This window comes from Lepidochelys kempii, chromosome 16, assembly GCF_965140265.1.
Source record: "Lepidochelys kempii isolate rLepKem1 chromosome 16, rLepKem1.hap2, whole genome shotgun sequence".
In the NCBI taxonomy this organism is placed as follows: domain Eukaryota; kingdom Metazoa; phylum Chordata; order Testudines; family Cheloniidae; genus Lepidochelys; species Lepidochelys kempii.
The window spans coordinates 4607282-4623722 of record NC_133271.1 but is presented as its reverse complement, the minus strand read 5'-3'; the positions used below and the strand labels follow the sequence as shown (position 1 = coordinate 4623722).

Sequence of the window (16441 nt, the reverse complement as noted above, 5' to 3'; positions counted from 1 at the left end):
GAGACCATTACTCCTTGTCCTGTCCTCTTCTACCACTGAGAATAGTCTAGAACCATCCTCTTTGGAACCCCCTTTCAGGTAGTTGAAAGCAGCTATCAAATCCCCCCTCATTCTTCTCTTCTGCAGACTAAATAATCCCAGTTCCCTCAGCCTCTCCTCAGAAGTCATGTGTTCAAGTCCCCTAATCATCTGTGTTGCCCTTCGCTGGATGCTTTCCAATTTTTCCACATCCTTCTTGTTGTGTGGGGCCCAAAACTGGACACAGTACTCCAGATGAGGCCTCACCAATGCCGAATAGAGGGGAACGATCACGTCCCTCTATCTGCTGGCAGTGCTCCTCAGTGGCGGAGTAGTGCCCGGAGTCTCTGTCAGATGGTACCCAGCCAGAAAACCTGGTGGGAGTCGCTGGCGACGCACGTGGACTGTGCACGGAACGGTTGCTGAGTGGTGAACAGCGTCAGGAATGTTCCCTCGACCGAGACCGGTACCAAGTTAGGAGTGACTGCAGAGACCCCAGTGGTGGCTTGCCTCTGGACCACGGGGCCAACACTGGTGGTGCTCCTGGTACCGGCATGGACATCATGTCCTGAGCTACCTGCAGGGCCTCTGGTGTGGAGGGCATCTGGAAGTCTGCTCTGAACAGGCTGGACTACTCCGCATGACTTGAGTCAGAGGCCTAGAGGCTGATGGGGATCGAGGACTGCCCAACATGGGTCTAGACTCTGCCCCAGATTTACTCCGGTGCTGCGGTGGAGAAGGCCTCTTCTTAATCTTCTTGCCGTGCCCCGTGGATGGGGAGTGGTGCCGACTAGTAGATGGTGCTGGGGGGGTCGCCACACACCAACACGGCAGTGCCCGATGCCGACTTGGAGCGGCGTGCCGGAGTCGGGGTCAACGCTGACTCCATGAGGATAGCCCGGAGCCTAATGTCACTTTCTCTCTTGGTCTGAGGCTTAAACAACTTGCAAATCTTGCAGCGATTGCTGAGATGTGTTTCAAACAGCGTAAACAGTCCACGTGTGGATCACTCTCTGGCATCAAGCTTCTACAACTGTTGCACGACTTAAAACCCGGGGTGCGGGGCACGCCCCAGCCCGGGCGCACTAGCTAAACTAAACTAAAAGCGTACTAACTACAGGTCACATACCCTGAACGAACAAGCATTCTGGGGACAAGCTGGAGCAAAGCTGGAGCAGAGCAGTTCCGAAACACCTTCACTGGCAGCAAGAAGAATCTGAGGATGGGGGGATCACGTAGCGCCCCTTATACCGCCCCATGGAGGCGCCACTCCAGGGGTCGCTAGGGGCACTCCCCTATGGGTACTGCTAGGGGACAAACTTCTGATACCGGTGGACATGGCAAGCAAGCACACCTATAGTGGAATACACATGAGCAATCACTCAAAGAATAATAATATAGCAGTAGGAATATACTACCAACCACCTGACCAGGATGGTGATACTGACTGTGAAATGCTCAGGGAGATTAGAGAGGCTATTAAAATAATAATAATGGGGGATTTCAACTAACCCCATATTGAGGTGTCATTAGAGGAGGTTTTGAAACAAATTGATAAACTAAACAGTAATAAGTCATCAGGATCAGATGATATTCACCCAGGAGTTTTGAGGGAACTCAAATGTGAAATTGCAGAACTGCTAATTGTTGTGTGTAACCTATCATTTAAATCAGCTTCTGTACCAAATGACCTGAGGATAGCTAATGTGACACACATTTTTTAAAAAGACTCCAGAGGTGATCCTGGAAATCACAGGCTGGCAAGCCTAACTTCAGTACCAGGCAAATTGGTTGAAACTATAGTAAAGAACAGAATTGTCAGACACATAAATGAACAAGATTTTTGGGGAAGAGTCAACAAAGGGAAATCATCCCTCACCAATCCACTAGAATTCTTTGTGGGGGTCAACAAGCATGTGGACAAGGGGGATCCAGTTGATATAGTGTACTTAGGTTTTCAGAAAGCCTTTGACAAGGTCTCTTATCAAAGGCTCTTAAGCAAAGTAAGCTGTCATGGGATAAGAGTGAAGGTCCCCTCACGGATCAGTAACTGGTTAAACGATAGGAAACAAAGGGTAGGAATAAATGGTCAGTTCTCAGAATGGAGAGAGGTAAACAGTGGTGTCCAACAGGGGTCTGTACTGGGACCAACTATGCCATACAGATCACAAATGAGCTGGAAAAAGGAGTAAACAGTGAGGTGGCAAAATCTGCAGATGATACAAAACTACTCAAGAAAATTAAGTCCAAAGCAAACTGCAAAGAGTTACAAAGGGATCTTGCAAAACTGGGTGACTAGGCAATAAAATGGCAGATGAAATTCAGTGTTGATAGATGCGAAGTAATGCACATTGGAAAACATAATCCCAATTATACATATAAAATGATGGGGTCTAAATTAGCTGTTACCACTCAAGAAAGAGATCTTGGAGTCATTGTGGATAGTTCTCTGAAAACATCCCCTCAATGTACAGCGGCAGTCAAAAAAGTAAACAGAATGTTGAGAATCATTAGGAAAGGGATAGATAATAAAACAGAATATATCATATTGCCTCTATATTAATCCATGGTATGCCCACATCTTGAATATTGTGTGCAGATGTGGTCACCCCATCTCAAAAAAGATGTATTGGAATTGGAAAAGGCTCAGAAAAGGGCAACAAAAATTATTTGGGGTATGGAACTGCTGCCATATGAGGAGAGATTAATAAAACTGGTACTTTTCAACTTGGAAAAGAGATGGGGGGGAGGGATAGCTCAGTGGTTTGAGCATTGGCCTGCTAAACCCAGGGTTGTGAGCTCAATCCTTGAGGGGGCCATTTAGGGATCTGGGGAAGAAAAAAAATTGGGGATTGGTCCTTCTTTGAGCAGGGGGTTGGACTAGATGATCTCCTGACGTCCCTTCCAACCCTGATAGTCTATGACTAAGAGGGGATATGATAGAGGTTGATAAAATCATGACAGGTGTGGAAAAAGTAAATAAGGAAGTGTTATTTTCTCCTTCTCATAACACAAGAACCAGGGGTCACCAAATGAAATGAATAGGCAGCTGGTTTAAAACAAACAAAAGGAAGTATTTCTTCACACAAAATACAGTCAACCTGTGGATCTCTGCAGAGGATGTTGTGAAGGCCAAGACTGTATCGGGGTTCAAAAAAGAACTAGATACATTCATGGAGGATAGGTCCATCAATGGTTATTAGCTAAGATGGGCAGGGATGGTGTCCCTAGCCTGTTTGCCAGAAGCTGGGAATTAGTGACAGGGGATTATCACTTGACGATTACCTGTTCTGTTCATTCTCTCTGGGACACCTGGCATTGGCCACTGTCAGAACACAGGATACTGGGCTAGATGGACCTTTGGTCTGACCCAGTTTGGCCGTACTTATGTTCTTATAACTGAGATTCCCAGAGTGGCTATGCACTGTGACAGCTACAACTCCGTAGGGTCCTGCTTTGAGCAGGGGGTTGGACTAGATGACCTCCTGAGGTCCCTTCCAACCCTGATATTCTGTGATTCTATGATTTAATTCAAACCAGAACTGAACTCTCACTAGGTTTATGTGACTGGACAATCCAGTCCATCATCCATTGTTGAACCAATCCTCAACATCATCTTCAGACACTGTGCAATCTTAGAATGTACAGATGGATAGCTGGGACAGGTGGAAAGATAGCTAGATTAGGAATTCATATTTGTAGAGAGAGGCCCAAGCTGCAAATGGCAGGTACAGTTTTCAAATTTGTGGGAGCATTTGTAGTTCTGCCCTTTAGGGAGATAAGGACCTTTTGCAAAATTTGAATCTGGGTTTGAATTTTTAACACCGCCCCCCTCTCCCGCCCTCCCAGATTGGGCTGCTCAGATTCCAGGCCTTTTACTCAGGCTGCTCTCTAATTATTTGCACACAGCTCATGGGAAATGTACTATGAAAACAAATTTTCAAAGCATTAGATATTATGACAAAAACTCTGACCACCTCTATTCCATAAACATTTGACAACACAACTAAAAAAACACACACACAGTTTAACATTCCTGGCTTCATTCAGCTGTCTAATGAGAAAAACATTTTAATAGGATGATTTTAGATTGATTTTCATTGATTTTAATGTTTCATTGAATTTAATAAAAACAAAAGGAGTACTTGTGGCACCTTAGAGACTAACAAATTTATTTGAGCATAAGCTGTCGTGAGCTACAGCTCACTTTATCGGATGCATCCGATGAAGTGAGCTGTAGCTCACGAAAGCTTATGCTCAAATAAATTTGTTAGTCTCTAAGGTGCCACAAGTACTCCTTTTGTTTTTGTGAATACAGACTAACACAGCTGCTACTCTGAAACCATTGAATTTAATGTTATATGAATTCTCCAGTTAAGATAGACATTGCTTTGAATCTTAGACACTAAGAGCAGTTAATATTTCACCATTGTTGCATATTTAGAATCAGTTCATATTTATGCTCTGTTCTTCCAACAGATTCAAGGAAAGAGGTATATTTATAATTTTATTCCTTCACTCCTCCCCAACCCTTTTTTAAAAATACACACTAGAATATGTTCTAATAATTAGCCTGACATATTTTTGACACATGATTTGAAAGGAAACATTCCATCCCAAGAGGCCGTCTTGGAAAAGCCTGTATAACAACAAAGCAAAGGCCCTGTATCCAGAGGACAATGCAGCTCTGCTAGCCTCCAAGAGATCAGAATGGAGTTGTTCTGGAAGGTAATCACACTGACATATGCCTGTGCAGATGGAGTTTTACCATCTGTCTTCTTGGCGAATTGCAAACAACTATCCACAAACATACCTGGAAGATTGTTGATATAACCTCCATCCATCAAGAGATGCCCATCCTTTGGATCACAGAGAGGGGGCATGTACCCAGACAGTGACATGCTGGCACGGACATACCTCCAAAGGGAACCTACAGCAATAAGAGGGAAGACATCCATACTAACCCACTATGGCAGGACTGGGCGGGGGTGGTTTCACAGTCACTACATGCAATTTTGTGACAGATATTATCCCAACGGTCGGATTGCAGAATGTTATTAAAGCACCCGAATGACTCCCAAATCATAATGCAGGCTAGGAAAAGGGTTACTCAGTCTCCAACTCAGCAAAGCATTTAAGCTCACACTTAACTTTAACCATGATCTTAAGCACTTTCCTGTATCACAGCCTCCACCACCAACCATGAAAGAACAAGGTTTCTTCTGCAGACAAATGATGGGGAGGAATCACGAGCCTCAATTGTAGCTGAAGGCCATTAACCCCCAGGAAATGCCACATGTGGCAGAATCATTACCATTCGTAGGAGCTGAACACATGGGATACACATTTGACTCCCCCACACAAGTTTTACCCGTGTTTAGATTTTTAACAGGACACCAGAGACATCACTCCAAAGATGTGGGATTCACACCCTGCACCCTTCTTGCTAAAACTGCAAGAGCCTCTCTGCAGGATCCAGTTAGTCAGGATGCAAACCTGGCCTCCTCTGATTAACACAGCATCTTTGAGGACTCCATCCAGACTTGTGCCATCCACTCAGTAACTTCAGCCCCCTTATCAGAAGGAGGTGTTACGCCTGCACCACCAATCTCTCACAGAACATCTCAAGATTTTAATTTTACTGTACTCTACTTGCTCTACTTAGCACAGGTGCTTGAGCCCCATAATCGCATCTCCTCCCCAGTCCTTCACAGAGGAAACAACCTGCTCTTTCATTTCAGTTCTATACAGAGAGCATTAGAGATTGGCCAAAACCAAAACCTCCCAAAACTTTGATGGTCCAGATCAAATGACACACAAAGACAAACTACTCCCAGGGTGAGATGTTCCAAAACAAAACTCAGCAAGCAAGGATTAACAAAGCCCCAAATGAGCCCATTTTGTCTATTTCAACAAAGCACAAGACCCGCAATAGAGTAGCCTGTGAGACTGCTGTCATACCACAGGTACTCAAGGGAAGTGTTCTATACGGAGTGGCAATCGCTTTAAGTTAGCATGGAAAGGCAGCACTTGGGAGGCTGTTATGTGGTACAGGAGGAAGCAAAACAACCATCTCTGAATCACCAAGTTAATCTATTAATTAGCTGACTGAACCGATTTATTTGTTAATACAAGAGACTTTTTCTCACCATTTAAAAGAGTATGCAGCGGATGAGAGAACATGTAGAGACCCAGTTGGCTTGGATTCCTTTGGCAGGGTCACCCATACGGTTCTCATCCCCAGACACCAATACTTGGCTTTAAAGAGTAATAATTACTGTATATTATTTGTATTATGCCAGTGTGTAGGGACGACCAAAAATGGGGCCTCGTTGTGCTAGGCACTGTATTAACTGAATCATGGATACTCCCTGCCTCAATGAGATTACAATGTAAATAAACCAGACAGGCAAAGGGTGGGACATACCACACAAGCAGAGTGACGGTTTGCAAATGGCATGTGACAAGATTTTTAATCTGTGTTTGTTTTGGGTGGGTTTTGTTGGGAGGGGACATTGAAGGGAGGGGAAATGAGGGGGCCAGAGCAGGGCAGAGGAGAGGGTTTCATGGAGAGCTGGTGGAGAAAGGCTGAGGTGAAGAGACAGGGAGGGAGGGAGCAAACCGCCAATCAGCATGGGGAGAACATCTCTGGTCCTTCCCTGGAACTTCTTTCTTCGCCAGCCCAACCCTTCCCCGCCTGGCTGTTACAATGATAGTCTCTGTACCTTTCGTTCTAGGACCACAAAGCTTTTACAAACGTTATTTCAGCCTCACAACCCACTGACAGTTGGGTAGGTAGATACCATTATACTATTTAGCAGCAAGGGAAATTGGGATCAGAAAGGTTAAAGTGACTTGCCCACGGTCATAGTTTCAGACACTGGCAGAACCAGGACTAAATCCCAGGATTCCATAGTATTCTTGGATCCCATAGTATTCTTGTCAGCAAGTTAAGGAAGTATGGGCTGGATGAATGCACTATAAGGTGGGTAGAAAGCTGGCTAAATTGTCGGGCTCAACGGGTAGTGATCAATGGCTCCATGTCTAGTTGGCAGCCGGTATCAAGTGGAGTGCCCCAAGGGTCGGTCCTGGGGCCGGTTTTATTCAATATCTTCATAAATGATCTGGAGGATGGTGTGGATTGCACTCTCAGCAAATTTGCGGATGATACTAAACTGGGAGGAGTGGTAGATACGCTGGAGGGGAGGGATAGGATACAGAAGGACCTAGACCAATTGGAAGATTGGGCCAAAAGGAATCTGATGAGGTTCAATAAGGATAAGTGCAGGGTCCTGCACTTAGGACGGAAGAACCCAATGCACAGCTACAGACTAGGGACCGAATGGCTAGGCAGCAGTTCTGCAGAAAAGGACCTAGGGGTGACAGTGGACGAGAAGCTGGATATGAGTCAGCAGTGTGCCCTTGTTGCCAAGAAGGCCAATGGCATTTTGGGATGTATAAGTAGGGGCATAGCGAGCAGATCGAGGGACGTGATCGTTCCCCTCTATTCGACATTGGTGAGGCCTCATCTGGAGTACTGTGTGCAGTTTTGGGCCCCACACTTCAAGAAGGATGTGGATAAATTGGAGAGAGTCCAGCGAAGGGCAACAAAAATGATTAGGGGTCTGGAACACATGACTTATGAGGAGAGGCTGAGGGAGCTGGGATTGTTTAGCCTGCAGAAGAGAAGAATGAGGGGGGATTTGATAGCTGCTTTCAACTACCTGAAAGGGGGTTCCAAAGAGGATGGCTCTAGACTGTTCTCAATGGTAGCAGATGACAGAACGAGGAGTAATGGTCTCAAGTTGCAGTGGGGGAGGTTTAGATTGGATATTAGGAAAAACTTTTTCACTAAGAGGGTGGTGAAACACTGGAATGCGTTACCTAGGGAGGTGGTAGAATCTCCTTCCTTAGAGGTTTTTAAGGTCAAGCTTGACAAAGCCCTGGCTGGGATGATTTAACTGGGAATTGGTCCTGCTTCGAGCAGGGGGTTGGACTAGATGACCTTCTGGGGTCCCTTCCAACCCTGATATTCTATGATTCTATGATTCCTGACTCCCTGCTCCTTATTATAAGCACTAAACTTCCACTTAAAGACAACAATGCCAGTACTGGGCAGGGATCGTTGAGATGTTTCTGTACTGCTGGTTTCATGCATGTTATACTGGGCATTTTTGCCCAAACATTCTATCATATAGACTCAAAGTCCTTAAATGCATGTCTAGGTGCATACTGACCCCAAGTGGGGTCAGCACGTGTGTTGAGCTGTGATTTGCTCCCTTACCACACATTTTGCACTGTGGAAGTAGTAAAGGTGCAGCTATCAGGGCTGGATAGTCCTCCACTGCCATTCCCACAATTCCCTGTACAGGAAGTCCTTGGACTTACAACGCCGACTTACATTTGGACGCCACTTACAACGCTTTTCAGTTGACTGCCTGTTTCGCCCTTACAATGCTAGATCTGCATAAAGTTGGCTTGAAATCACGTCCTGGTTGCATTATACTTGTATGGAGCTGGAAGGGGTCACTTCTGATTGGCTTTGAAGCAGCAGGGTAGCTTGTTGCCAGGTAGGGTTGCTGCTTGTTTTTGATTGGCTCCCGGCCCTGTGCTCAGCCTTCTGAAAGCTTGAACAGTGATTGGTTAAGGCTCAGCATGTGTGCCGTTCTCCCTGACTTTCTGAGCCTGTGTTGCTGGGATTCTGAGCAGCATATGTGAGTTTTTATGTTTATTTGAATGCTTTTTACTAAATACAGTGTACAGTAAATACATTGATGTTGCAACATTAGTCATCTATAATTCATTGAGTACAAAAATCTCGCTTATTGTGGGGAAAATAGTGTATCAAGCCTTGGTTCAGGAACCAATCCCCCCTTCATACCATTGATGAAACAAGGACAAGTGCAGAGTCCTGCACTTAGGATGGAAGAATCCCATGCACCGCTACAGACAAGGGACCGAATGGCTAGGCAGCAGTTCTGCAGAAAAGGACCTAGGGGTTACAGTGGACAAGAAGCTGGACATGAGTCAACAGTGTGCCCTTGTTGCCAAGAAGGCCAATGGCATTTTGGGGCGTATAAGTAGGGGCATTGCCAGCAGATCGAGGGACGTCATCGTTCCCCTCTGTTCGACATTGGTGAGGCCTCATCTGGAGTACTGTGTCCAGTTTTTGGCCCCACACAACAAGAAGGATGTGGAAAAATTGGAAAGCATCCAGCGAAGGGCAACACAGATGATTAGGGGACTTGAACACATGACTTATGAGGAGAGGCTGAGGGAACTGGGATTGTTTAGTCTGCGGAAGAGAAGAATGAGGGGGGATTTGATAGCTGCTTTCAACTACCTGAAAGGGGGTTCCAAAGAGGATGGATCTAGACTGTTCTCAGTGGTAGCAGATGACAGAATAAGGAGCAATGGTCTCAAGTTGCAGTGGGGGAGCTTTAGGTTGGATATTAGGAAAACGTTTTTCACTAGGAAGGGTGGTGAAGTACTGGAATGGTTACCTAGGGAGGTGGTGGAACTTCCTTCCTTTGAGGTTTTTAAGGTCAGGCTTGACAAAGCCCTGGGTGGGATGATTTAGTTGGGGATTGGTCCTGCTTTGAGCAGAGCTTTGGACTAGATGACCTCCTGAGGTCCCTGATATTCTGTGATTCCTATGGGAAAAGCAGTTTCGACTTACAACGTTTTGACTTACAATGCAATTCTGAGGAACGAATTGTGTCGTTAAGTCCAAGGACTCCCCATACCTGTAGCTTCCAGCTGTTCTAGCAACTCACTTCCCACTCATCCTCTATACACCACAGTCATCTGCCAGTTCATGTACCTTTGCTTGGTGTTTGGGGTTCTTCATTTTCCATGCAGCCTGCTCCAGTTTCTGAACAGCTCAGTCCAGCTCTGTTGAATAGCATCAAGGAGGCCCACCACCCAGCACGCTGCTAGCTGGCTGGAGGAGCACACCAGGGTCCTAGTTAATCTCTGGTGTAGATACACCAGGGATCATTATTCCAGCTGGAGCTCCAGAAATTCTATGAGGCCATTTTGAAGAAACTGGTGGAGGTGGGCACCCACCAGACTGGTGAGCAGTGCAGGAAGTGCATCAAGTACCTAAAGCAGTTGTACTACAAAGTGAAGGATGCAAATGGCAGGTTTGATAGGCACCCTCTACATGCCCCTGCTATGAGGAGCTAGACTGTCTGCTTGCCACCCTGAGCACAGAGCCCACCGTCCTCCATGACATAATATTGACCGGGGGCAATCTTACATGTGATCCAGCCTGAATGCAAAGCAGGGAAAATTAAATTTAAACACAAGTAGTAACTCTTTCAAACTACCTTTACAATTATTCCTGGCAAAACAATTAAAAGAGTACAGGCTTTGCAAGCATGAGCCCAAATCTTTGCAAATTCTGCTCTTTAATAACTCTGCCACATCAATGTCATCAGTGATGAGCTGCCAGAAGCTGAAAAACCGGTTCCTTCAGTTGCTCCGAGCCTTCAGTGGCACTTCGGCGGCACGTTCTTCAGTCGCTCCAGGTCTTCGGCGGCACTGAAGGACCTGCTGCTGAAGTGCCGTGAAGGCTCGGAGCGAGTGAAGGATGTGCCACCGGGTGAGCAAAAATTCATAGGGGAGCCTCCCCAGCCGAGCGCTCAGGTGGGATGGACAGGACGGTCCTGAGGGCCGCATGTGGCCTTCGGGCCGGAGTTTGCCCACCCCTTTAACAACCGGTTCTAAACCGGCTTCTAAATTTAACAACTGGTTCACGCGAACTGGTGCGAACCAGCTCCAGCTCCCCACTGGATGTAATGATATAGATTTATACCTTGACTAGCAAAGTACTGTCCCAAACACCTTGCTAGGACTTCACCTCACCCTCTCAGCCAAGCCCAAATTTTTAAAACCTGGTTAACGAAATGCACATCTAATTCTTACCAGAATGTGTCTGTGGGCTGCTAACATTAGCTGTAATGAAAGCATTCCAAAGTGATAAAATTGTAGCCTGGTGCTGATGCAGAACATATAGTGAGGGACTCTTTCCTCTTTTAAACCATGACCAAAAAATGCTCTTTCACTGCCTTAGCAGGCACTTCCACCTCAGATGGACCGAGCCTCCCAGCCAGGACTCCTGTCAATAGGACTGTCCATCAGTAGGGTGTGATGAATATGGGAATTTTGACAATATATTTTTTATGCCTCTGCATGCCTCAGTTTCCCCTGGGCTTTGCACTGCTATACACTGAGTGTAAAGGGAAGGCACAAGGTGTTTGACTCACAGAGCAGCCTGGAGACCAGAGACATTAACAAACTGAATAAAATCTGCACGTGACGGGAGGATCCAGATGAGACAATGGAAATCCCAATGGCTGGGACAGTCACACTTAGCAATAACAGCCAAGAGGACGGAGATTCCCTTCCCCCAACACCTCTCTGCAGAAAAGGCCCCAAGCTAGAGAACAAAGTGGAAAGGTTCTGTGGCTATGATAAGCAGGGATCCTAGTTTTCTGTGATAAAAAAACCTCCTATAAAAAAAAAACCATAAAAATTTGCGTTTTTCCACGATTAAAATGAAACGCTGAACTTTAGTCTCCTTGGCCACAATATATATAGGTATCAGTTGAACACAATATTTACAATTTTGAAGCAAGTTCAAAGACTACCAGGGCCTTCAATTATTATAATAAAATAAATTAGTAGAATTGCAATTTGTATTTCTTACATATACCAAATACTTCTATGTCTGTATTCTGTATTTTCAGAAAACTGTTTTTTTAAATGCACAAAAAATCGAAAATTGCTTTTATATTAACATTATTCACTGTCTGAGTTAGTTCGGGAGGCTGAAGTGAAATCTGAGATGCACTAAAACATGAACACCTATACACCGTTGGGTAACCTCTATACGCTGGAGGCAGTTTATTGGAGTATGTTTAGCTATGTAAATTTAAAGCGCATTCAAAAATCAACTACAAGAGGGGAAGGTTGCGCACATTGAATAAGCGACATTGGTACTTTTAGTAAAATGTAGTTAATAGCTAATATATGTTTTTATTTTCTCACAAAATGTAAAAACTAAAGATTCTCTGTAAAAAACGTACATTCCATGGTTTTCTGTGTCAAACGGATTTCTAGGCTCTCTAGTGATAAGAGTACCACAATAAAAACTGTTTACAAATTACAGGTCCCCATCACAGCATCACATCTCTTCATCCACATCCCCCTCCTTTCCAAGGATGTGGGAAAACTAGGCAACCCTTACTTCCTTTTCCTGCCTTTCCAGTGATGCCAGGTCTACTTTCTGGTTGCCTACGCCTGGCCTGCAAATCACTCCATGTGAAAACACGCACTTTTATCCTCACAGATGTTGTGCAGAGTGCAGCAGGCCACAATAGAACAGAAGGCACTGGCCATATCGTCACTCTCACACCAAGGGGTAACTTTAATTATATTAATGTTAAATTGGAGTTGCAATGTTCCCTCCACAAGCTCAGCTCTCAATAGTTAGCCCTTAGCACATCAGACTTCAAATCTTGCTGGTCAAACTGGGTGTAGAGAATTTTGCATCTAGAATCTTTCATTACTGGTTCTTCTGAGGTGGGTATGGATTTGTAACAGTGTTTCTTTTGTCTATCAGAGGTCAATGCTGGTAGGACGTTTGCTCTTCACTACTTTTGGTTATAGGTTTACTGGGGATCTCTAGATGGGGAAAAGCTTGGCTTTTGGTATCTCGTCAATAGAATACTGAAGACTGAATAATGCTTGAGGTGGATGTGTTTGGGGGGTTTTCCCTCTATTTTTTTGATGCATGCACTGAATTCCAGAGACTGGTCTGAGCAGTTCTCAGGGTTTCCCCTATGCTTTAATATTCTGTTATTATTTTAAAACTTATTCCTGGAAAAAGGAATCTGTGTTCTCAAATGCCAAGCAGGATGTAGCTGGATTAACAAAACAGATACACTGGTGGGGGAGGAGGAAAGCAGAAAGATGTGCCAGCAGGAGCCAGCACTGATAAGTGGCTGCCTATTGATTTTACAATGTGTCTTCATAACTGGTATTTCAGAGATAGGCTGCTCTATAGTATTAAAGGCCTCTCCACAAACCACTCCACCAAGATAAGGCTGCTGGTGCTGAACAAAATTTGACCATAAGATCAATTTCCATTAATGTCAAATGGTAACTCATTACATCTCAATGAATAGGAAGCAATTCCTATGAGAGATTTTTGGCACTTGAAGAGCCCATTTATGATCCCCTAGAAGAGGAGACTGCAAGGGAATGATGAATGAGAGAACTAAAAGGGAAAGCTCCTGGCTTCCTCTTATCCCTTTGCTATTGCAAGTGTTTAGAAGGAAGACATGGGAATCAGATGGGTATGTTTTACTGAGAGAAAAACAGAAGTGATCAAAGCCACACGGCGTAATGGCTGGTAGAGCGCAAAACTTGTCACTATTTTCTTTCAAAGAAAAAATCACCTGACCAGTATTGAAAATGAACACTGTGTTGTGAGTAGCAGCTAAATTCTAATGTATTGTCTTGGAACACTCCAGCTTGGTGTAGCATACTTGCAAGTTTGTCACTTCGCTACTAAGAGGCAAGTTCTCCAACAGCCCAGTTTAAAAGAAGCAGGGAGAACTCAGCCATATTTTTAAATGGTTTTGTGAAAAACCACAGAAAAGGACAATAATCGGGAGCCAAACAGAGGTGACTATAAAAAGAAAAGGAGTACTTGTGGCACCTTAGAGACTAACCAATTTATTTGAGCATAAGCTTTCGTGAGCTACAGCTCACTTCATCAGATGCATATAGAGGTGACTATATTGCATAACCAAAAACAGTCAACAAACCAATGGGCCTGGTTTCTCATTTACACTAAGACCTTTTACACTGCTCTGGCAATGTAAGACAGCCTTAAAGTTATAAAGATCCCTATATAGTGCCAGAGCAACAAAGGGGCCTTATTGTAAATAAGCATCTGACCCCATGTCTCTTCCTGGGGAGAACAGCTAGATTCATGAGGGCTTTTATTTAAATGCATGATTTTTACAATTAATTCTGATTTAAGGGGGAGTTTTTGTATTCCATGCATGTTTTTATGAACACATTGGTGTCCATGAACTAATTTACACTCCACGCAGTGAATCATCTTGCCTATTTCAATTCCTCAGGTGCTATAGCTCCTTGTAATCTGTGTGCAGCCATGGATCTGGTGTTCAGCAGGTAGCACTGAGAAGGACGAAGGAAAAGTAAAGGGATGGAAAGGAATGAAACTATACAGAAAGGCTGGCATTCAAACATCACTGCAAGCTCAGAGACACCCCCCACCCCGCAGAAGACTATCTGGACACACTTACCATCTGTGTGGACTCTCATGGCTGACGCAGTAATGTCAGTCGTGATAGTGAAGTAAGGAATCCACAGATCCTGCAATACAGGAAGTGTCAGTTTTATAGTCATCAGTAACCCTGGGCATAAGCTGACAAGCAATTCTAATACAGGGACATATACGCATAAATGCCTGCACAGAGAGATGAAAATGTGAGCCCTGCGTGGGTGGCTAAAAATCTGGCTCTAGAGCAAACACTTTATGTATAACCAACTGGGATGAAAAGCCATGTTCTCTTTTCCTAACACAAATGAAATAATATTTCCAGGAAAATAAGAAGGTTTTTGAGATTCTCAATATACAATGCAGGGTATAGCAGATCCATAACCCATGTTTGTAAAAGTCTATATTTACTCCTTTTGGAGTTATGTTAACCTACAGCATTAGCACTCTTTACAGCAAAACCCGTCTTACACAATTACAGATGAGAAAATGTGGATGCCCAGAAGAAGTGAGTTCTTAAAGGGCAAACAAAATTGTATTGGAAACTTTGGGGACGCTTTGAAATAATCCTTTAAGACAAGGGTTTGCCCAGTGGGAGTCCTCCTTAGTGCAAGTCTCACTGTTACTTTTAGGAGACATTCTTGTGTATACACATCCCTACACATACTCATTTTTCAGTCTCAATATCTTTACTAGCATGAGTAGTGAACAAGTGCTAGCAAAGTTAATTTCTCTCTCTCTGTAGGGTAGGTATAACAGTGATAATGGGGTAGCTGGGTTCTATAACTGTCCATTTTGCATCAGTGTCTATTTCTGAGGTGGTGACAGCTGATGTTCTTCACAGACAAGGTCAGCTCCGAGACTACTGCACTGGGCAGCACAGTATGGGGAGGAGGTGACCCTCTGTGGAGAAAGAAGTGGAGAAGACTATTTAGAAAAGCTGGACGAGCAAAAGTTCATGGGGCCTGATGAGCTGCATCTGAGGGTGCTAAAGGAGTTGGCAGATGTCACTGCAGAGCCATTGGCCATTATCTTGGAAAACTCACGGCTATCGGGGGAGGTCCCAGATGACTGGAAAAAGGCTAATGTAGTGCCCATCTTTAAAAAAGGGAAGGAGGAGGATCTGGAGAACTACAGGCCAGTCAGCCTCACCTCAGTTCCTGGAAAAATCATGGAACAAGTCCTCAGTGAATCAATTCTGAAGCAGAGGAAAGTGATCAGGAACAGTCAGCATGGATTCACCAAGGGCAAGTCATGCCTGACTAACCTAATTGCCTTCTATGACAAGATAACTGGCTCTGTGGATGAGGGGAAAGCAGTGGACATGTTATTCCTTGACTTTAGCAAAGCTTTTGACATGGTCTCCCACAGTATTCTTGCCAGCAAGTTAAAGAAGTATGAGCTGGATGAATGGACTATAAGGTGGACAGAAAGCTGGCTAGATCGTCAGGCTCAACGGGGAGTGATCAATGGCTCCGTGTCTAGTTGGCAGCCGGTATCAAGTGGAGTGCCCCAAGGGTCGGTCCTGGGGCTGGTTTTGTTCAATATCTTCATTAATGATCTGGAGGATGGCGTGGATTGCACCCTCAGCAAGTTTGCAGATGACACTAAACTGGGAGGAGTGGTAGATATGCTGGAGGTTAGGGATAGGACACAGAGGGACCTAGATAAATTAGAGGATTGGGCCAAAGGAAATCTGATGAGGTTCAAGAAGGACAAGTGCAGAGTCCTGCACTTAGGACGGAAGAATCCCATGCACCGCTACAAACTAGGGACCGAATGGCTCGGCAGCAGTTCTGCAGAAAAGGACCTACGGGTTACAGTGGACGAGAAGCTGGATATGAGTTGCCCTTGCTGCCAAGAAGGAGCATTTTCGGCTGTATAAGTAGGAGCATTGCCAGCAGATCGAGAGACGTGATCATTGTCCTCTATTCAGCATTGGTGAGGCCTCTTAGCAGGACCAAAACCCAACTAAATCATCCCACCCAGGGCTTTGTCAAGCCTGACCTTAAAAACCTCTAAGGAAGGAGATTCCACCACCTCCCTAGGGAACGCATTCCAGTGCTTCACCACCCTCCTAGTGAAAAAGTTTTTCCTAATATC

The 16441-nt window shown here is 44.8% G+C and overlaps 1 protein-coding gene across 12 annotated transcripts in view; it reads right to left on the bottom strand.

Moving 5' to 3' along the window:
* PNPLA7 (patatin like domain 7, lysophospholipase) overlaps positions 1–16441 on the bottom strand; it is a 439100-nt gene that overhangs the window by 47435 nt on the left and 375224 nt on the right. For 10 of the 12 annotated variants that reach the window (XR_012155226.1, XR_012155225.1, XM_073314045.1 and 7 more), the window contains 2 exons: positions 14364–14433; positions 4832–4948 (listed from right to left, as the gene is read on the bottom strand). Coding sequence is in view for 10 of the 12 variants with exons in the window: in XM_073314045.1 (XP_073170146.1) it covers positions 4832–4948; positions 14364–14433 (187 nt within the window). In the remaining 2 variants the exon portion in view is untranslated. Of the gene's footprint in view, positions 1–4831; positions 4949–14154; positions 14236–14363; positions 14434–16441 lie in introns of those variants that run through there. The other 2 variants (XM_073314054.1, XM_073314050.1) reach the window with 2 other exon arrangements.